The sequence below is a fragment of the Sceloporus occidentalis genome, unplaced genomic scaffold (assembly GCF_023333645.1).
Source record: "Sceloporus occidentalis isolate IW3139 unplaced genomic scaffold, rSceOcc1.0.p SCAF_12, whole genome shotgun sequence".
NCBI lineage: Eukaryota > Metazoa > Chordata > Lepidosauria > Squamata > Phrynosomatidae > Sceloporus > Sceloporus occidentalis.
The window spans coordinates 3,215,735-3,239,048 of record NW_028316992.1 but is presented as its reverse complement, the minus strand read 5'-3'; the positions used below and the strand labels follow the sequence as shown (position 1 = coordinate 3,239,048).

Below are 23,314 nucleotides of genomic sequence, written 5' to 3'. Positions count from 1 at the left end.
CATGTCTTGTCCCAAGCATTTTGAATAAGGGAGACGCAACCTGTATTTACTTTTCCCATCACTTTCTATCTAACATCCAACAATATTCAGGGTTTCCAAAAATAGTTCACTTAGGAATCTTAAAACAACAGCACTTTGTAGAATCAATAACAAGAGCTGAGATTTAATTTTGTAAAAACACATTTTTAGCTAAACTTTTTTTTAATTGTAAACTGCTTTGAGTTCCTTGGTGGCAGAAAGGCAGAGTATAAATTAAATGAGTGAATAAATAAAAGAAAAACTCACAGACATTCAGGTCCCAGTATTTGCAAGATCATATGCACCAATAGTTGCAAGGCCAGGTGAAATTTCTATGCCACATCTTAAACCTTGGAATGGTGGTTTTGTTGTTGTTATCCACCCTCGAGTCGATCTTGACCCATGGCGACCCTGTAGATGAGACATCTCCAAGACTCCCTATGCTCCGTTGCTCTGCTCAGGTCCTGCAAATTCATACCTATGAACTTCTTAATAGAGTCCATTTATCTAGCATGTTGCCTTCCTCTCATAATGCTTCCCTCCACTTTCCTACCATGATTGTTATTTTCCAGTGAGCCATGCCCCCTCATGATGTGGCCAAAGTACGGCCAGTTTGGTCATCTTGGCCTCCAGGGAGGTTTCCAACTTGATCTGCTCTAGGACCCATTTGTTTGTCCTTTTGGCTTTCCATGGGATCCTCAGCATTCTTCTACAGCACCACATCTCAAATGAATTAATTTTCTTTCTTAACTGTCCAACTTTCATGCTCAGTTGTATGTCTTTACCTTTTAGAATATTTTCTAGTTCTCTCGTAGCTGCCCTCCCCATTCTTAGTCTTCTTATGATTTCTTGACTACAATCTCTGCTCTGATCAATATTTGATCCCAGGTATGAAAATTCTTTTACTGTTTCTATTTCCTCATTGTCTAGGTTGAATCTGTGTAACATTTTTAAGAGCCTTCTGATTATACTAAAGTTTGCATGCTCTGGACAAAATAGTAGCATAAATCCAGCTGTTAGTCCTAACTGAAGTAGACCTGATGAATCAGTAATACCTTGGTAAGTCAACATTTTCGTTAAGTTCCAATGATTCAGTAGGTCTACTCTTAGGTGGGAGTAGCAACTAGATTTTCTCCCAAACAGAACAAACTGCCCTTTGTTTCATGAGCTAATTATCTAAATGGGATATCTTAAGAGGGGTTGTTGAACTCACAGCCTCTTGTTATATTTAGTTTTTCATTTCCTTTGCCAAAAGAGCACTCACATGAAACTTGTTCTAATGTTGCATTTTAATTGGGCACCTAGTTAGTTGTGATCTTACTCAGTTATATATGTGAGAATTCCAACTTCATAGAGAACATCATCAATATACAATCTACTCTGAAGCCATCAAAGATATTTCAACACTTCTTATTCCCAAGCTTTTTTACATTCTGATGTATACAAATTGTGGGGTTTCCCCCCCTTGCTGAATATGATACCAATACCATTTTGGTTATAGGAGGGAGTGGAGGGTGAATGACATTTACCTTCTAGTTTTAGTGTCAGACAGCAGAGGGCACTATGTAATCAATAAAATCCATTCTGAGCTGGTGTTAGTCGTTCCTCTCCCCCCTCTTTCTCTCTCCCTCTCCATTTCTCCTTCCCTCCCTTTCCTTCATGTGAAGCAGTGTTGAATGAGCAAATGTCTATAGACTGGTCTGTGAGTTTTAAATGTCTCCTTCACAGGAAATCCACTGTGTAGCACTGCAGGGTTGTCCAAACAACTGCACAATGTCCACTTCTGTGCATATGTTTAACTTTGCTCACATCACTGAACAATGTCTGTTTTCTTTGTATAATAGATCACTTAAGTCACGTGCATCAAGCATTATGAAAGGAGCAAATGATATTTGCCATAAAGGGTGTCTGTGTGTGATTAATCATCCTGTGGATTTGTCATGGCTTAAAACTGGCTGTTTTAGGACAGAGTTGATCTTGACTATATAAGTGGGACTTTGTGTAAACTTAATTGTTTTAACAAGATGTTACTGTCTAGATTTTACTGCTAAACTGAGATAAGTTTTTAGTTGCTTATTATTAAACGTACCACTTTTTTTTAAATGCCACTATTTACATTTTACAGTTCTTCATTTGGAATGTGTGCTTGCTTGTATTTGAGAACATTTTTTTAATCAGCTGCTGCATTTTTTTTATTACCAGACTAGTCATTACTTTGCCTTTTCTAAGCAAGAGGCTCTTGTTATAAGGCACAATAAGAATGTTTGCCCTATAAATTGATTGAACAGGACTGGCTGATCTTAAGCCTTTCTCTAGTTAAACCTGATTGATGTCTTGCCCAAGAATTTCTACTGTTTCAGCCAGGATACAATACAGAGGTGATACTTCTTGTTCATTAATATGTGTCCAGCTGTTATGTGATCTGTTCACTATTAATAATAAAAAGTGTGCATGGGCTGGACAGCTCTGGGCATGCTTCCTGTAGGCCACGATTCTTTCCCTCTAGATCGCCTGTGAATGGTTGAAAGAAGAACCAAAAGAAAATGAAACAGCAAAGAATTTTATGGATACACTTAAAATAAGTTCAGATTTCTTCCCTCAACACTAGTTTCACTATGGGAAGCATTGTTTTTGGTCCAAAATGTCAGTTAAAGGGTTTGTTTGTTTGTTTGTTTTCCTTCTCTCCTTTCTGGTGACTCACACATGAGTTACAACAAAGCACACCAATTAAAAATTAGTATCAAAAGTGTTAAAGCACAATTAAACAAGCTATCATGTTAAAACATCAGTATTTTTAAACATTATACAGTCATTTAAAGGATGCGGTTCTGTATACCTTACATAGAAGTAAACTTCACTAAATTCAGTTGGGCTGACTTCTGTTCAAATAAAATAGTCGAACTGCACAAGTGTCATGTTCCTTTGGTTATTAGGGCTACTGATCTTCACTTCTTAGCTCCCTTAAATTTAATTAGGGACCTTGGGTTTGCCAACAAGTGTGGACATCAGTGTGGGAGTGCTAATCAGTAGTTGCTTCTATATTTCCTGCTTAAGCAGCATTCATGAAGGAGAGACAGTTCCTTAGTGCACAGAGCCCCATGGAAAAAGTTGTGGGCTAGCTTCACAAATGAGCCAGCGTGGCAAAGGTTGGATGTTGGACTATGACTCTGGAGACCAGGGTTCAAATCCTGATTGGCTGTTAAACCCACTAGATGACCTTGGGCAAGTCACACTCTCTCAGCCTCAGTAGGAGGCAATGGCAAACCGCCTCTGAACAAATCTTGCTAAGAAAACCCCATGATAAGGTTGCCTTAGGTTGCCATAAGTCGGAAATGATGAAGGCACACAACAACAAAGGTTCACGAATACCAGCCCATGGAAACCATTCGCACTCCCTGTGCTCTACAGGATCGCTAATGTGTACGCCACAAGTGGAACATAGATAAATTTAATAGCAACCGCAACAACAAAAGAGAGCTGCCATGCCTAAAGTCTTCCTCTAACATCAAAGATCCACCAAACAGTGATACCTTTAGTGGGCCAACCAAAATGCACAATATACATGTTGCAAGCTTTTGAACCTCCACTGGCTTCTTCATTAGACAAGTTGTTAAAAACCATAGAGGAGAAAAAACATGAAAATGTTGTCATAGGCCTACATTTTGCTATTTTTGTTCTCAGTCAGATGGTATGGAGGGGTATTTTTTCAAGGCTGGTACCTCCTTCTGGCCATGTCTTCCTCAGTAGCTTCAGAATCAGGAGCACTATGTACACAAGAGTTTATTCCTTGCCATGAAAGCAGAAATGGTAGTTCAACTTTCTCATGGGGCATTTAGACATACAGATAAGGCTCAGGTGGTCTGGAGTTCCCTTTAGACATTTTATTCCAAATTTCAAAGGGAATGTTGCAAAGATGCTGAAAGCAATGAAGCTACCAGGCATCTAAGAAACTGTTTTATACATCTTTTAGGGAACACTACTGGATAGTCCTGAACAACATAGGTCTGAAAAAGAGCAGTCGTTCCCAAACTTTGGTCCTCCAGATGTTTTTGACTTCATGTCTCAGAATTCCTGACAGTTACTCAAGCTGGGGCTTCTGGGAGTTGAAGTCCAAAACACCTGGAAGACCAGAGTTTGGGAACCACTGGTCTAGAGTAACTTCTGTCATAGCAGATAAACACTGGCATAATGTGATCAGGAGCAGTAGGTGGGTCAAATTACTCTGCGGAGCAAACCCACCTCTACAAATTTTGTTTGAGTCTGGTTCAAAGACAATCCATCTAACATTGCCTAGTAATCACTAGACATAGCAGGATGAATACTGTCAGTGAACATCTAAAGAGGGACAATTACATTTTCTTGCTGAGTTCTGGTAATGGTTTTGATTATTTTAATTTTCTGGGCCACTTCTAAGGCTTTACTATGAAGTAAAATAGAAGGTTGCAAAACCACATAAGTTAATTAAAGACACTAACTAGCAGCTATCTAAACTTAGGTTGGCCAGAATGTGGTGTAGAATTAGATGCTGTAGTGAATGACATGTCCTGATTTATATCTACCCCCCTCTCATTCTACATCCTCGTTCTTGTTTCTTATATTATGCTTATTTATATTTTTAAACATCTTCTTTGAGCTGCACCATTACACATGCTGTGTCAGCCTTACACCGAAAATGTTCTTCTTCTCTCTCTTCCTCACTTTCTAGCTCTTCCTCCATGTGGTTTTCAAGGATTATTTAAAATATGTTCAGGAAACGTAGGAATTATTCTCATTAGAAACAGTGTGAATTTAGAACTTAGTTAATGCTTCATCTGTGGTTGGGTTGAATTGCCTGGAGCAGGCAATGCTACAGACAAATGAGAGCTAATTAATTAATTACAATGTCAAGCCTATTTTGAACTGGACCCAGTGTTGTCCTTCCAATCAACCAAAAACAGAACACCACACTGCAGCTGGAATACCATTTGGCATGGAAAACTGATAGAGTAGGTCTTCTTCTGTACCAGGGTTATGGTATAGATGAGTTTATATATCCCTTCCAAGGCATTATGTGTAGTGCGTATTACTTGTCGCTGGCAAATTCTTATCCTTCAGCCTCCACCTTCTGGATGATCAAAGCTGCTTCCTTAGTGACATTGGCATTGCCTTTCCCAATAAGAATTCTGTTCCCCCAATAACATTTTCCTTCATTCTCCAAATGCTTAGTGTAGCAGTATGTTAAAACTTCAGTTGAGTGTTTAGAAATACAGTTTAGGCACGCAAAAAAGAGGTTCAGGCAAAATTACCAAGGGAATGCAAACACAGCAAATATAAGATTTTTTGCCTGTCGACGTATGGTGATCTCATTAATTTCATGGGGTTTTCTTAGGGAACGAATACTCAAAGGCGGTTTTGCCAGTTCCTTTCTCTGAAAGATAGCCTGCAACACCTGATATTTGTTGGCAGTCTGCCATCCAAGTAAGAACCAGAGCTTAGCCTGCTTAGCTTCTAAGATCAGATGGTATCTAGTGCCTTTAGTGTATTTAGACCCTAAGTGTGCACAATTTTCAGTGTCTCTCCCTCTGCAATGCTAAAAAATTGGGGGGAGAATTATTATTTGGAAGGGCAATGCTCTCCTTTTGTCCTCCCTCAGTCTACAGCACTGCTCAGGGAACCAGATGTATGCTGGATCTCCACTTCTCCAGCTCAGGAGCATGAAGGCAACAATTCCAACTGTGGTTGGTGGTGGAAATGGTGCTGAAAATGCTTTAGCCTTCCCCTCCCTAAGTGATGCTTAAACAGTGGGGATTCCTGTTTTTGTGCCACTAATGGAAGTGGAAAAATAGTATGTCCTGTCTGGGATTGAAGAAAATCTTTAGCTTTTACCTCACTCAGTAATCCTGAAGCAGGGTCTTGATTGCTGCAGGGTGGGGGTGATTAAAGTCTGACCCCACATCAATGACTTTCCATACAAACTCCAATCCAAAAGTGGGTTGAACAGAGACAACAGCTTTGTGGCACACTACACATAACACTGGGTAACAACCAAGCCTCACGAGGATGCTCTTAGCTAGTCTATCTCTTTTCTAGTTCCCAGGCTTACAAACACAACATTCCAAACTTCCTGCACAATTCATATGGCCCTCCTCCTACCCTGGACTTAGGCAAGAGCTTTCCTCCTGCCTTTGTCCCTCAATGAACATTGTTAAAATTGAAATTGCCACCTTATCACCATACCGACAAGTTTTGCTTTTCTATGGCTATTCATTCAGTCTGATTATAAAGGTCCTTGCTGGGCCTTTATACGGGTTCACTCCATGCATCTGAGGAAGTAGACCAAGTCTACAAAAGCTTGTGTGACAACTCGTTTGCATCTTTAGTGTCAAAGGTGCTAGAAGAACCCGTTGCATACCTCCCAACATTATCTCTTGTGCTCAATTTATGTACAGCAGCTAATATTGAATACAACCCTCAGGATTGAGAGCATTATGCTTCCCTGATAGGGATGCACAGAATACTCTTTTTTTTTTTTTTTTTTTTTTTTTTTTGGTTGTTGTTTTGTTCTGTTCTTGGTATCAAATGGAGTTTCAGCACATAGAAATACCCTGGTTGAAAAACAAAATAGTTGACCAATACAAGTCCCCCCTCCCACATTTTAGATTTTTTTAAAAATGTGTGAGAAAATGTAGTTTGTACAAAAATTGTGTTTTTTTGCAGAAAAAAATGTTACCTGAAAGCCCATTTGTTTTGTACTTTTGTACAAAAACATTAGTTTGAGGGCATGTGACAATGTAATAAGGGAGTTATACTCAAGAGTTGGTCAGAGCTGGATGACCTTCAAATATGTGGGGATGTGAAACAAGGGTTCTTGCCTTATCTCTTTAGACTGACGGATTGAGGTTCCTTTGTCATTTGCCAGCTAATCTGTATCTTTCTGGTGCCTCTTTTATTGCCTCCTGGGCATCCAGCTTGTGATCATGATGGAATCTTTACAGGCAGCTTTAACATCATTTAAACATTCTTAGGTATTGGAATTTCAGGATATTCATATGGGAGAATGAGCAGGCTCTCTGTTACATCTTTTAGTCTATTTATTATATGCCTTCATAGATTTACACATATACACACTCTCCTAGGCACAATGCTTTCATTACATAATGTTGCATGTTAGGCATCAATACATTTATTACATTACAGTATATGGTGTTGCAGTTAAAAAAAAACCTCCTTTATTTTAAGCTCTCTTCTTAACATACATCTTTTGGTGAGAATTCTGCATTAGCAATTTCTCCATTAATGTGCAGTAGTGGCAAGGGAAAATAGACAAGATCTGCCAGCTCTGAGCAGCCTAATTCTTCAGTGCCTGACCTCCTTCATGGCTGCTTGGCCTGTTCCCTTCGGGCACCATCATGATAAAGTAGCAACATTTTAGCCCTAGTCTCAAAAATGTATTTTCTGCTCATACTAAAAAAACATCTTTTCACATTACTCTTTGGGTAGTATCTTCATTACACCTCATGATCAGGGGTTTATTATTTTTAAATTTTAGGACAAGTAAGATGAATGCTATTTGTGTTTTGACTTATATATTTCAGAATTTTTTGCATTGTTTCTCAGTCCACCGGGGAAACCCAAGGCATTGCCCAACTGGTAAAAATATTTCAAACAGTAAATACATATATAAAAACTTTTAAGCAGACTATAACACTTCTTCAGACTAAGTCTTACATTCAGTAGCAGGAAAAATAAAGTCAAAACAACATTAAAGTTGGCTCCTAATACATCCATTCTCATTGTCAAGAGATATAAGTCAGTCTTTTCAGTGCATTCACATTTTGCAATTATAGTATGACTATATTCCTATTTCATTGTTGTGGCAATATCCTATAGAATCCTGGGCTTTGTATGTTGGTGGCACACTAGAGCAATTTGGCTGAGAAATCTAAATACCTTTCCTTAAACTGCAAATCCTTGGATTCCATAAGATGTTGTTATGGCTGTTAAAGTGGAATTATAGTGCTATAATTATGTAATTAATCAGGAGCCAACATGGTGTAGTGGCTTGAGTCTTGTCCTGTGACTCTGGAGACCAGGGTTTGATTTCCCACTCGGCCATGGAACCCCACTGGGTGATCTTGGACAAGTCACACACTCTTGGCTCTCAAAAGGGACTCCAGTTTAGTTAACTATCATGCCATATGCACCACTACTACAGCCTCTCACGTTGCGAGTAATGAGAGATCATGAGCAGGTAGTGGCTTCCTTATAGTGGAATCTGCTCTGGAATTTTGCCAGAAATTTAAAGGAGCTGTCCAGAATGCTGAACACAATCCCCCAAATAGTCTCAGCACCTTGGATGAATCCTTTAAAACTGATATTTCAGTTCATCTCCCCATTAACATGAAAACTACCAGCTGCTACTTGGAGAAATATATTTGAACAGAACCAATGTGAAAAATGAGTTTTAACCTACACACACCTCCACAATTTTACATTTGGACTATTTATAGTGAAGGGAGGGGGAGAGCTTAGGTATTGCAGAGGAAGAAAACAAATCTGTGTGAAATCTTTTGACAAGGTAGTGAGCTCTGAACATGGTAGCCTAAAGAGCTGTGTGATTTTCATGGAATACTGAAGAAAAATAAATTGGTTGTGATTACCAAATTCAAGGAAAGGGGGGAAATTGTCTTCCCAGTGGTACTCTGTGTGTATCGGTCTGCTGGAAAGAAGCACAATGATAGACGTTATGAGGAAATGCAGAAAGCATACATAGAACACATCCTGGTGGTCTTCTGGAGATGTTGCCTCAGACTACCAGCAACTTCACAGAGGGGAAAAAAGCAAGATGATACTAATGGCATATTTCTTGTTGATTCTTCAAAATTCAAATACTGCTGTTTTTTGTTTTTGGAGGCTGTGGAGCAGCGCAGAGAGTGCTAGATGTAAAACACTTCCAATTCGTCCCCCCTCTATTTCTTAACATCTCCCAGTCAACTTGGAGCCATCTTGCACCTTAAACAGCAGTAAAACCGACTGCTGTTGGGTTTTTCCTGGTTGCGTAAGCAGAGCTTGGGAAAGTAACTGCTTGGCTTAAAACTCACAGAATCCTCAAACTAGCAGGACAGTTGGCTAGAGAATTTGGGGAACTGAAATCTTCAGAATTAGCTTTTCTTAGCTCTGAGTTTTCAAATGTGGGAAGGGACACTTGGCTGTGATCTGCTTGTTCTTGGAAAGGTCCCTGTTTTGGCTGCTCAGGGGATCATTCACACTATGAAATTATAGCACTGTTATTCCACTTTAACTGCCATGCTTTAGGCAATTTAGGGATGGACATTTTGATTTTTCAGCCAGAGTGCTCCTCTGGTGATTTGATCAAACTACAAACTCCAGAATTCGATAGGAAGCATTCACTTTAATTAATGTAGAATAATAGCACTGTAATTGTGTAGTGTAAGTGGAACCCAGATATAGGCTGCTGTTTGTGCAGACACAGGTACATCCTTTGGTGTGTGAGTCCATGAGAGCTTCCTATTTCTTTTTAATAACAGTGCTTTGATATGAATTGTGGAATTAAAATATACATTGGAATTAAAATTACAATATACTTTGGATTAAAATGTACTTCGGGGTTTTATTTCATTTCATGTTAATAATGAGGTAAGTTGTGTTTTTTAAATTAAGAGTGGAAGCATGTAATCCCTAATTACATTACAATCTGAGATGAACTGACTTTCAAAATGCATTTTAAAAAGCATGATTTGAGTTCTGTAAACTGACACTATAGCATGGTGAGATAGTGATAGTGCAAGTTATAGATAGGATTAAGTACAAAGTTTCCAAGAACTTTGGAAGTTATAGTTGTATGTTAAATTATTTTACCTTTGTTGCATCATATTTCAAACTTTGATTTGAAAAACAAATGTGATTCCCTCCCTTATTTTCTTATAAACTGGTTATGCTTTCTTAAAGTTGTGTTGGTCTTGCATGTTTTAATAAATTGTATGCAAAATGTTACTAATTGAAAGGGTTTGACATGCCTGCTTCTAGGGAGGGTACATGCATTGTAAATGTGGCACAAATGTACAGTAAGTATTGAGAACCAAGTTGTAAGCTTGAGACTTATTGGCGGTGGAAATGGATCCAGCAGTAAATTTCACAGGTGGACCTTTTTTTGCTTATACCCCTTTCAGTGATAAAGTTGCTAAAATATCTTCAGAGACCTCAAGATTCAGCCTCTCTATGAAGAGGTCCCATTTTATATAATATTAGAGTGACACTTGTTTTTTTAATATAACAGATCTATGGAGTTTATCACACTAGCGAGATCCCGTGGGAAAATAAGATTTAAATGAGAGTTAAAATTGAATTTAAACAGTACTTGCAAATTCGGGAAGTTTATCACACCATTTTTCTCCAGTTTAACTTCATGTTATTTCACGTTAACAGCGACGTTGTGTGATAAACTTCGGGCATTTCCAGGTTTTCTCTAATTTTTAACTATTGTTTAAAATAGCGGGATCTCACTAGTGTGATAAACTTCTATGCTTTGTTGAACTTTCTTGGCTATTGTCCTTTCAATACCGAAAACCAACTGCTCAACATATTTTTAATAATTAACATTACACTTACTTCTAAAATTAATTCTGAGTTAATTCAGTGTGACAAACAGTACAGTGAAAAATAATTTACTCAGAAATATTTTACATACGGGATTAACTGCACATACAGTATGATAGTGTAAGTCATTAACAACATACCAGTACTCTGAAAGGAATGGAAAACAACCAACACCCCATCTGGATGTAAATAAGTTAGTGGCTCATTACAAACTCAAGTAATATACATAAAACCATAATGAATACAGAAACAGTAAGCTGCCTTAAGGACCTGAATATAACATTGATGACCATTTGAACACTATGGATTCCAACTGTGTTCACACATATTTTGTGTGACTAAATTAGAACAATTTATCTTCCATGTTGTCTTGGATATATTGAGTTAATATCTGGTAATATTCATCCACCAATGGAATTGGTTACCTTTCTTGAGCAGTTCCCCACATACCAACCCAATCTGCTCTAGAAATTTGCTCTCCAGAGCAGAAGGGAAGGATATATAGAGGTGTGAAGGAAAAGTCCCATTCCATCAGTGGTAATCTATTACATGATTCTAGATGGGGCCCATCCCTGATACATGATCTCTGGAACAAGAAACAATTCTTGCACCATTATACCATAATGTACTATCCTCATATTTTTTTTATCACACTCCAAACCTGTGAATAGTGTCTAACCACAGACAATAGTACAAAAGAAACTAGTATGCACATCCCAAGGAATGATGCCTCTACCAGACTACTTAAAACTTGCTCAAAAATTCTGTGTCTTCTTGAATTTCTGCCCTTATTAATATTTGGGTGCCTTTCTGCACACAATTATTGAAGAATTCCCAGTGGGTCTTTAGTATGACACTCACTTTTAGCATAGCTTTAGGATACAGTGTAGGCTTTATTGTTTCAATCAGAAAAAGCAGTGCATGTCAAGCCCTTACTTTTTTCAACATTCTAATTTTGCATATATAACTCTTTATGATTTTGTTGCATTCACTAGGTTTGCTGGTATGGGTAATCTTCTTAAAGTCCTTACCAGGGAAATTGAAAACTACCCACATTTTTTCCTGGATTTTGAAAGTAAGTTCAAAGATTGGAACATCATTTTCCCTGATTTAAGAACTGGTTGAGAAAGGAATGTTTAAGCCTGATTTGCTTTGACAGATAAACATGTTCAAGCAATGCAAATGATCTAACGCAAATGTTTTCAAAAGTTGTTGTCTGAGCACTTTTCCTGTTCCTTTTCTATTTTCCAGGAACCAAATGGGAAATCTTTTAAAAGTTCTCACTTGCACAGAGTTTGATCAAGGGCCATTTTTTTTCCTTGACTTTGAAAGTGAGCAAAACTCATTGCCTGGCTTGCTTCATTTTCTCGGGTTCTTTATTCCTATGATAAATTGCATGTATTATTAACAAATAAACAAGAAGCGCAGTGCACTGCACATGTATTTTTCTTGCTTAATCCCAAATGCTAGCTGCTTGGATTGTTCAGAATCCAACCACATTTTTTGCTGTTTTCAGCTTTAATTAAAAAGTGCTTGACTAATGGGCTGGCATTGCCTTTATATTCTTGGAAGGTGACTCTTTGGTCCAGTGGTATCCATCTTAAAATATTGTTGTTACTATTTACAGAGAACAGAAGGCTTTAGTGAATCTTAATGGATTATTCTCAAGACCTGAGTTTCCTTCCTGGGTTTTCCTATGGGGAGAGGATGAGTGGAGCTCAATGGCATATGCTTGCCCTCTTCTTCTCTTCCCCTCACTACAATCTGTACAAATTGGCCTGTATTGGGCTTTGCTTGGCTTTGCTTTTCACTATTTATTGAAATGGATACAGACTAATAGAATATTCTTAGGCCTAGTATATATGAGAGGAGACACCTTTTTCTCCCTAGTGTTTCAAAATCTAAGTATCATATAAAAAAAGAGAGCCAAATTCCGAGATTTCTTATATTTCTGTCTGATTTCTTCAACATTTTATGAGAGATCTAAATTAATATTTTAGGTGTGGAGGATAAACCTAAGTAATGGATTAGATCAGGATTGGACAAAGTATGGCCTGGAGGACACATGATCCCTGTTTTGTGGCCCGTGACCCACCTACCACCTGTACTGCAAAGCCTACCAACTCCCAAGTTTTTTTTAAAAAAGGTTATTTTTGGTGTGATTTGAGGGTTTTTTGAGTCACATAGAAGACACCCCCCAAAATCGGGGGGGGGGGACACCCAGTCCCATACAGAAAGTTCATCAGAGTCCCACAATACCTCTCATGCCTCTATTTTTGTCCTTCCCAAAATGGCAGCAAGTGATGTGACATGGAGAAAGCTCTGAGGAAGATTGAGGTATTTGTGAACACTGTTGGGTGAGCAGGGGTGGCCCATGTAGGTTTGTAGTGAGGTGAGAATTGATCTGTGGACTCTTTGCAATTGCCTTTCTCCCCACACTTGAAATCTCTGCATGTGAGAAAGAGGAGGTTTAAACCTCCATCCTGGCATGTTGAGTTCTTACTGTGTGCTTCTCCCAGCTACATGGCCCAGTAAATTAACAAAGGGAAGAACTGAGGAGCACATTGTTTGGCACATTTCTAAACTGTCTACAGCACTATTCAGCTGACAGTAAGGGAGATGGTATGTTTATGGACATTGGGGAGGTCACAGGCCACACCTGGATGGGGTAGATGCTGTTGACATATAAATCAGTAGGATTGCCTTTATTACGTGTAAAACAAAGCAAAACATAATAATTGAAGTGGACCCTTGATTGCATTTCTCTTAGTTCTGTACTGATCAGTTAGTGAAATGTAATTAACATACGTTGGTGAAATGTAGTTAACATACTCTGCATGTTAATTTTCTAATCACATCTTTCATTGGATTACAGCTAATACAGTCTTTCTCCTTACTCTTTACATGCATGTAACTTGAGCATTGATTTGGAAACCTACCAGGAAGTCCACTAAACTCCCTTCATCCCTAAAGATATATTACACCCCAGCTTTGTTTCCTATATAGTACATTTTAAAATATGGACAAAACAGGTGTATGTTGCTTTTCAGCAGAAGCTGCCATGTTTCATAATTAACATTTTATGGAATGAACTTTCTAAGGGTCACTCGGTCTGTTTCAATCCCTGTTTCACTTTTCAGATTTCAAAAATAAAATGAATAAATTTGTCTGAATACTTGCATTTCCTCAAAGCCTCCTGGTAACCTTGCACAAGATTACCTATGACTGTATATAGATAAATAATGTCAGGACTGCTCAACATCAGCCAGGAGCCATTTCTGCTGTGGAACTAACCATTTATTAACAAATGCTGGGACAGGTTGTCTTGTAAAGTGTAGTTTAAACCATCACTAGAGGATTTTTAGTAGATCCGGCATGGCATAGTGGCTTGAGTGTTGGATTATGACTCCAGAGACCAGGGTTCAATGCCCAGCTTGGCCATGAAACCCACTGGGTGACCTTGGGAAGTCGCATACTTTCAGCCTCAATGGAAGGTAATAGCAAACCTCATCTGAACAAATCTTGCCAAGAAAGCCCCATGATAGGTTTGCATTAGAGTCACCATAAGTCAGAAACAACTTGAAGGCACACAACAATAAGAGAACAAAAATAAGAAGACTTTTAGCCTTCCACGGGCTTTCAACTGCTCCCATAGTGCATTAATATTGCCCATACTGGATGATGACATAGCAGCCTCTCAAACATTTTGGCCACATCTGGAAGGCTAAAAGTTCCCCAACCCTGGCTTTCAAATGGGAGGTAGATGAGTTTCTACAAAATGGCACTTTCCTGAAGAGTAAAGGCAACAAACCAGAGAGAATCAGAAAATCAGAGAGCTGGAAGAGACCATAAGGTCGATCCAGTCCATGCAGGAAGACACAATCAGAAATTGAACTGGAGTCACTATGAGAATAGTCTCTTCCTGGTGGCTTCTTGATACATGAACTCAATATGTGTTATGTCCTGAAATGGCTTTTTATTTAAAATGAGAGGTGGTTACTCTGTTAGACTGACCAACAGCATGATCCTTTCTCTATCAGCAGGTATGACCAATGGTAAGAAATGATATCATCTGGAGTCCTGTATCACTCTGGAGGGTTACATATTTCCCACCCGTGACAGAGCATTCAGAAACTTGCATATCTCTAAACTTTATTGGACCCCAACTCTTGGTTCCCCCAGATGTTTTGGACTTCAGCTCCCGGAAGCCCCAACCAGCTTGGCCAACACTCAAGAATTTTGGGAACTGAAGTCCAAAAACATCTGAAGTACCAAAGATTGGGAACCACTAATCTAGAGGTACCAGCTATATGACTGATTTATTGAATTTGTATGTTGTCTTGATATCAAAGGCAACATTTACCTGATTAGAATATTATAGAATCTCTGAGTGTTCAGAGAGAGAAAGAAAGGGTGGAAATTTTCAAAAGCATAACAGCAACATAAATAAAATATTTTTTTTCCTGCATGGAGGAGTTATTTAAAAAACCATCAGCCCCCAAAAGTCAGTGGGATCTGAGAGGTAAGAGGGTGAATGCTTAGTGGGAGAAGTTTGTATCTAAGGTAACAAGTTTCAGAATGACTTCCAAATATATATATATATATATATATATATATATATATATATTTTACAGTGCAGTCTTCTTGTAAGATATATGTCATGACAGATTACTCGAGATTTGTTTGAAAAGTACCCTCTCCATCTCAGAAATCATCTCCTCAGAAAAATGAAAGACTAAACAATCTTTCAGAACTGAGGTGTTGGGAGTCCTGGGATTTTTATCCATGTATGCACAAAAATTTGCTGTACATGTTTAGCTGTGCTAAAGTCCTTACAAGTTTCCTGGGTGGCTGGGAAAGGGTTGATGGCTGTCTTGTCAGTTCATAAGCTCATTTCAGAGAGTGAAAGAGACAGGACAGACCTTCTCTTCTGTGATGAACCTTCCCTTCATCTTCTTTTTCTTTCCCCTCTTCCTCTACATCTAGTGGCTAAGCCCTTATCTGTGTGAGATAATGGGAAGGTTTGTTCTTGATCCTGGAAAAGTTACCTTTTACAATGCAATTCCCAGAACCGCTGAACCAACATAGACATTGATGACTAGGGGGCTATGGGTGTCTTAACCTGAAAAAGTAACATTCCCAATCTCTGGTTTTGCCACCACTATAGCACTGTCCCTAATTGCTAAACTTGATTTTTTACTACTGGAATGAGTGACAGCTCTGCACAGGTTGGTAAAGAAGTAATAGGGCTCTACTGGAGATATAATTACAGTAATATGGAAATGAAGCATATTATCTGCTCCTAACAATCTCAGGTCAAAACTCCAGAAATAATACAGTTTGATACTGCTTTAACTGCCATGGGTCAAGGGAATTCTGGGCTTTGTAGTTTGTTGTGGTACCAGGCCTTTCTGACAGAGAAGGATACATATTGCACAAAACTACAAATCCCAGTATTCCATAATATAGAGCCATGGCAGTTAAAGCAGTGTCAAACAGTATTATTTCTGCAGTGCAGATTAAACCTTAGTTGTTTAGACCCTAGACTTGACTCTCACCCATTGTTAGATCAATTTTAGGTTCTGTGTCCTGGTCACATTTTCAGCCCATGTACATGATCAGAATTACTCTAGGACTCCAGGCCTTGAATACTTGAGTCCATGGATTAAAAATTGGAGGATACAGAGGACCAACTGTATACAATATACATATACATATACATATACATATATATATATATATATATATACACATACATAATAAAAATATTAGAATTATCTTTTTTAAGTTGTTTCACCAGCCAAATCCTGACATACATCATTGCTGAAATGATGGCAGCGGGCTGAACCTTAGCTCAGTTTGGGTTCTGCAGTTCTCCCTCCTAATGAAAGCCTTTCGTTTGCACCTGCAGTGAATTCCATCACAATGAATCTTGTTAAAACTAAGGATCTCTTTAGGCCTTTTTAGACCTTGTACCTGCCGAAAATTAATAACCAGTAAGCTGAATTCTGAACACTTAAGGCTATTGTGCAGCAGGCATTTTTCTCATAAAATGTGTACTGGTAGTTTTTACAGCTGCATTTAAAAGTTAGAAGCCCTTCATTTGATGTGTATAAAGTTGGAAGAAACTGATCTTCAGGGGGAGTCCTTGCAATCCCCAAAATTGATCTTCATGTCTAGTTATACGAGGGCTTTGGAATCTTAAATACAGTAAACACACATCATGACTAATTTAGGGAACCCTAGATGAAGCAGAAAGCTACATATTGAGCTTTTTGTATTAATAATAATTTGGCCCATGAATAGAGCTTCTGAAAGTTCCTCTTTTGGATTGCAACTTCCAGAGTTTCTAAATACTCATACTTAATACTTCATACATAGATACATACTTACAGTACATACACAAATACTTCATACTCATTGGTCATGCAGGCAGGGGAATGCTGGGAGTTACAGAACTCTTCTAAAAGGTAATATATTGTCACCATCATCAAGAACATTACTATTCTAAGTGAGTACTTCATTAAAAATGACTTTGGAATGTAACATGTGACAAATGTGGGAGTTGTAGTCCAAAAAGTAACCTTTCTAAGCTGTTCTCATGTACACTGTTACTGGCAATAAAAGCACATGTTGCTATCCTGTTTCAGACTAGGGACTGAAGTGTCAAAATCAACTTGAAGGTATCCATTGAATTTCTTTTTTCATCAGCATTCAACCTTTTCAGCACCCACTTGGCTGGCAGCTTTTGCATAGCCAACTGCTCATGATTTATAAACCTTATGCATTCCTGGGATATCTCTAGTGTCTCAGCAAATGTTTTAGCTGAGATTCACTGATCACACACTCAACAATTCCAGGAGTTAATACTGTTGATGGCCTCCCAGACCTTGCTGCATCTTTGGTCTCAAACTCTTCATGCGGAAAGTTGGCACACCACTTCTCAGTAGAATATGACAGGCCCTTGTCACACAATGTTTGCATCATATGCTTATGGATTTCCTTTGAATCATAGAATCATAGAGTTGGAAGAGCCCATAAGAACCATCCAGTCCAAGCCCCTGCCATGCAGGAACTCTCAATCCAAGCATCCCCATTGACAGATGGCCATCCAGCCTCTGTTTAAAGACCTCCAAGGAGGGAGACTCCACTACACTCCGAGGGAGTTTGTTCCACTGTCGAACAGCCCTTACTGTCAGGAAGTTCCTCCTAATGTTGAGGTGGAATCTCTTTTCCTGCACCTTGCATCGATTGCTCCGGGTCCTAGTCTCTGGAGCAGCAGAAAACAAGCTTGCTCCCGCCTCAATATGACATCCCTTCAAGTATTTAAACAGGTCTATCATATCACCTCTTAACCTTCTCTTCTCCAGGCTAAACATCCCCAGCTCCCTAAGTAGGAATTTACAAGGTTTGTAAAAAAACCAGTGTTTTCTTTGGTGTTTTCTCCTGCAGGAACAGGAACTTCATGACAGCCCGGAGTTCAGTACTTGAAAATTCTGTACTTTTCATTGACTTGATTCTATCAGTGAGCTGAAAAAATTCAGAAATTAGAGCTACGATCCTACAAATTGGCAATATACTCCTGCTAGTTCATGGACGGCTGATGCTATTTTTTCCTGTCCTTCACTTTGGAGGAAGTAGAAAGAGTAGGCATACCTTTTCCTTCTCTGTCCAAGAAGTAGCATGGAGATCATATGGACCAAATTACTATTTTTATTTTTTAATTAATTACATGAATGGTCCAAATTATCTATTTTAATTTTGAAGACTCAAGTTTCTAGTTAACATGTGAATGATGTCCTAAATCAGCCATCCCAACCTGGTGTCCACCTGATGTTTTGGACTACAATTCCCATTATTCCTAACCACTGACTGTGCTAGGTGGGGTTGATGAGAACTGTGGTCCAAACATCTATTGCAGTGCTACTCCATGAACCATCTGCTGTCAATCCCTGGTGAATTTCCAGGCAAGAAAGAACTAGTTATAGACAGTGAGCACAACGATGGTGCTGGTCCTTGGCACATGGGGGGGGGGGATTGCTAGTCCTCCATATTAGTTATTTTATGAAGCACTGATACAAAATAGTTATCCACATCATTCAATATAGAATAAGACAACTATTCTAAACACTTCTCTGAAGATGCCAGCCACAGATGCTGGTGAAACGTCAGGAATAAACTCTTCCAGAACATGGCCACATAGCCTGAACCCCCCCCCCAAAAAAAAAACAACAACAACAAAACTATGGATGCCGGCTATGAAAGCCTTTGACTTCATATTCATTCTAAACACTCTTCTTGAGTGTGGCTACATCAGTACACCAAATGTATTTTCAAAGAATTGAAGCGTAAGGTTTCCCACCATCATTAAAAAAAAAATCCCTCTGGTTGCATCATGTTAGAGTTGAGCAGACAATGCCAGTTTAAGTAATTTTGGTATTGCTCATTGAGAGGCTAGAGCAGGATTGGAGCATGTGTGGTCCCTCAGATATTGGTGTACAATTGCTATCATCCTTGAACTTTGGCTGTGATGATTAGAACCTACAGAGCTAAAGCCCCAGCAACATCCAGAGGGCCACACATCCCTTAACCCTGCGCTAGAATGGGACTGTGAATTCATGAATGTCTGAAAAATTTTGAATGCATCTTTTCCCAGCAGGGGTACAATTCCGAGACATAGCTGTGTTAGTCTGGAATATTAGTTTGCAACGGAATCTTGTAGTACCTCGGAAACAAATTGTACAAAAGAAGTTGCACCATAAGCTTTCATAGACTTTGACCTGAAGAAGTAGACCAAGTCTATGAAAACTTATGCTACAACTTCTGTTGCTCAATTAGTCTCAAAAGTACAAGAGTCCTTTGCATACTATTTTCCCAGCAGTAAGTGACACTGTATTATGTGTTTACTGTAGTTCAGCTGGAGGTCCATAAGGAAACTTTAGAAAAGAAGTGTCTAGCTATTAATTGCCATGACAAAGCTGTTAGGAGGGGAAAGAGTGATGTCTCTTCACTACATTTAGAAGTCATTGCTAAGAAAGCTTTTCTTAAGTGTACCTTTGCATGCAAGAAGTGGATGGTTTCAGCTTCCATTTGCTTTGGGGATGAAAGAGATAAGCTTCCTTTTCTAATGTGCTCTGTTTCTGGTAAGGGATCATGAATCTTCTCTCAGTGCCCACCCCAACGAGCAGTAACTTATTAAGGAATACAACACCAGGTACACAGCTGCAAGCAAACATCTAACTGAAGTTAAGGCTCAAAGGGTATAGAGAGCCAGCTTTCTTGGCCCAGTCATTTTCCCAGTGAGGTAGAATAACCATTTCTCCTAGATTAGAGCCCTTTGTTTGAATGGTTTAAAAAACAAGAGGAACAGAAAGAAGGCTCCTTGAAATGGTCTACCAGTAGTTAAGCACTTAAGCTGCCTGCATACCCTAAAGGTGCCAGATCCTATCTGATCTGGGAAGCTAAGCAGGATCGGTGCTGGTTAGTACTTCGATAGGATACTGCCAACAAATACCAGATCATGTAGGCTACATTCAGAGGAAGGAACTGGCAAAACCATGTCTGAGTATTTCTGGCTTAAGAAAAGCCTATCAAATTCATGGATTCACCATAAATTGACAGGCAACTTGGAGGCACATATACACACACAGTTAATTTAGCTAATTATTTAAGTAATTTAAATAATTGGCTAATTTGAACCCATACACAGTTTTTCTGCAAATCTGTGCCTTTGCTCCCCCCTTGCCAGTTTTAAAATTATCAAAACATTTGTTCAGCAAACTCTTTTAATCGATATTTGTTGGATTCTTTCCAAATCTGATGTTGTGAAGGTTGGCCTTCTATTTCTAGACATTTGCTGGTGATTAGGTCATAGACAGAGGTAACACAGAACTATAATAAGTGATAGAATATTCTCTTTTATTTGGTCTTAGCATAGCATTTTCTAGCATCATTTGAGTACAGACATAATTCTATTGACTTCTGACTAGAAATGCCTATTAGGAAGGTTTGGGACTATGGTGCGAAGCAGACGGCTGGGAAAGAGCAGCCTCTGGCCGCATTTAGGCTGGCACCATGGCGATTGCATGACCCACTCCCAAGGTGGGCCACCACCTGCAGTCCCAAGATGCGTGCCACAGGAACCAAATTAAAATGGCTCCTTTTCGACCCAGTCCTTTGGGCCAGAGAACGGCATCGGAGTGGCTTCTGACCTCTTTGGCGACGTGCATCACCTAAACACCGTGTCCCCAAAGCAGCCAGAAGCTGCTTCTTTTGGCCTGTGTGTTTTGGACCTACATTTTTCATAGTATATCCAACATACTGACTAACTGGCATCCATGATATTGTCTGCCCTGCAGTTTGTTTAAACTAATCAGTGTCCATTTTTTTTCTCTTTGCAAACAAATAATCTGCCTTTTGGAGAGTAGATCAGAACAATAATCCTGCAAATATAAATAATCCTACTTATGTTTGACCTGAAAACCAAGGCATATGTCTGAAAACTAGTGAAGCATCACCTGAATTGTCTGTTGGCTAATGAAGTCTAAATCAAGCAACAGTGTACTGTAATCTGCAAAGCTTAATTGTGGTTTCATTCCCTTTCCAACACTTTTTAAAATACCTGTTTTGTATGTTTTGCTTAGATGCTCAGCCTTCAGATGGAGAAAGGGAAGTATGGAACCAAGTCAATGCTGTCTTACAGGATTCAGAAAGCATGCTGTCCGACCTGCAGTCTTACAAAGGAGCTGGACAAGAGATTAGAGATGTGCGTTAAACCATACAGTGACACCAAAGCTTTTCTAAGAAAAAAAAAGATTTAAATAATATGAAATGGTCCCCCCCCCCCCAGTTTGCATACCCAAGGACTGTACTGAAGCTGTTTTTTAAGTGTATGTACATAAGTTGCAAAATTTAAAACTACAAATTTTGAGGACATTCATGTTCATTGCACATAAACCCATCAAAGATGGGAAAAAACAAACCAATAACCTCATTAAAATATGTGCTAGCACTTCTTAGAATTAAGGCCAACCCCAAATTTGACTCACCTAGATTTCCTCACTTTATATGGTACAGGTGTAGATGCTGTGCATTTCATCTGTGCCTGGAAGTGAGTGGGTTTGTTTTGTTTTGTTTTGGGTTGGTCTTAATTCTAAGAAGTGCAAGCACATATTTTAATGACTCAAGTAATGGATGATGGAACCTGAGCACTTCCATTGGCAAGAGGGTTTCTGACATACCTGCCGGGGTGTGGCAAACTTCAAAGAGAGATTTTCTATAGCTGTGACTTCAAATATAGTCTTTACCATAGCCTGATGAGTTGATGTATGTGCCTTTTTGTTTTATCTTAGAATCATAGAATCACAGACTTGGAAGAGACCACAAGGGCCATCCAGTCCAACCCCCTGCCATGCAGGAACTCTCAGTCAAAGCATCCCCGACAGATGGCCATCCAGCCTCTGCTTAAAGACCTCCAAGGAAGGAGACTCCACTACACTCTGAGGGAGTGTGTTCCACTGTTGAACAGCCCTTACTGTTCTTCCTAAGATCTTACATGATCTTATGAATGATGATGTGCTCTTAATTCATAAAGCACTATCAATCTATATAATACTTTACAGAATAGCATATGCAAGGGGGAAAAACACATAATAAGAGTTTGCCCTGTAAGCTTAAAGTGGGAAGGACAAGGGTAACAAAATGTACTGCAGAAATATTCCAGCTTGAGACCGCTTTAGCTGCCCTGGCTCAATGCTTGGGAATTCTGGGAACTGTAGTTTTGTGAGACATTTAGCTTTCTTTCTCAGGGAGCTCTGGTGCCACAATAAACTATATTTGCCAGATTACCTAGCACTGAGCCAGTGCAGTTAAAGCAGTCTCAAACTGGATTATTTCTGCAGTATGTTTTGGACCAAAGAAAAACAGATCTACTGGAATAGTTAGAATCCTTCTTCTAATACATTTGGGGTGATTCATATGCCTTCAAAAGTAATTTCAGGAGGCACCTGTTAGTGGTGGATTGGTCCAAAGCCAATGATCAAGTAGGACTATCTCTTTTTTGATATCTTCCTTTCTGTCTATTTCCCTATAGGTTGAAAAGGGAGGGATAGATCATTTAGTGGGGGTGGGGTGATGTTGAGTTAAAAAATGTATAAAATTAGGGTTGCAGTTTACCCATCCCATCATAAATGAATTTGAGACATTTCTTTCAGGCATACACAAATTTGTGTATTTGCTAACTTACTCTTTGGCTGTTCTGTGCACTCTTATGTATTTGATATTTCTCAGATGCTATCTATCTGAGCAATGCATACCCACCCTTATAAAGTAAATAAACTGGATTAAATTTTCACTGTGGTTCTTTTCCAGGCAATACAAAATCCAAATGATATCCAACTTCAGGAAAGAGCCTGGAATTCAGTGTGTCCTCTGGTTGTGAGGTTGAAGAGGTTCTATGAATTTTCTCTTCGACTAGGTAAGAAGCTACCTGTTAGCATCAAAGGAATGTAGTAGCTTCTGAATGTTCAGTTAGATTATCCTCTGCTCCACTACTTGGGCAGTGGCATTCTGTTTTCTTTCTTTTGAAATATATGCTCCTCAATGGTGTTTTGGCTGCTGTTGTTGTTGCTTAGATAAGTGCATTTGTGCGTTCTCCTGTTTTTTGTCTAGTGGCTTACTGCTAATCTTTAAAAAATCTCTT

The 23,314-nt window shown here is 39.0% G+C and overlaps 1 protein-coding gene across 3 annotated transcripts in view; it reads left to right on the top strand.

Annotated features, from left to right (window-relative positions):
• LOC149305207 (CYFIP-related Rac1 interactor A-like) overlaps positions 1-23,314 on the top strand; it is a 51,397-nt gene that overhangs the window by 10,897 nt on the left and 17,186 nt on the right. Inside the window, exons 2-4 of one of the 3 annotated variants that reach the window (XM_089478085.1) lie at positions 11,610-11,689; positions 21,258-21,379; positions 22,984-23,089. In XM_089478085.1, coding sequence (XP_089334211.1) covers positions 11,620-11,689; positions 21,258-21,379; positions 22,984-23,089 — 298 coding nt within the window. In that variant the 5' untranslated portion in view covers positions 11,610-11,619. Of the gene's footprint in view, positions 1-11,609; positions 11,690-21,257; positions 21,380-22,983; positions 23,090-23,314 lie in introns of those variants that run through there. The other 2 variants (XM_089478086.1, XM_089478087.1) reach the window with 2 other exon arrangements.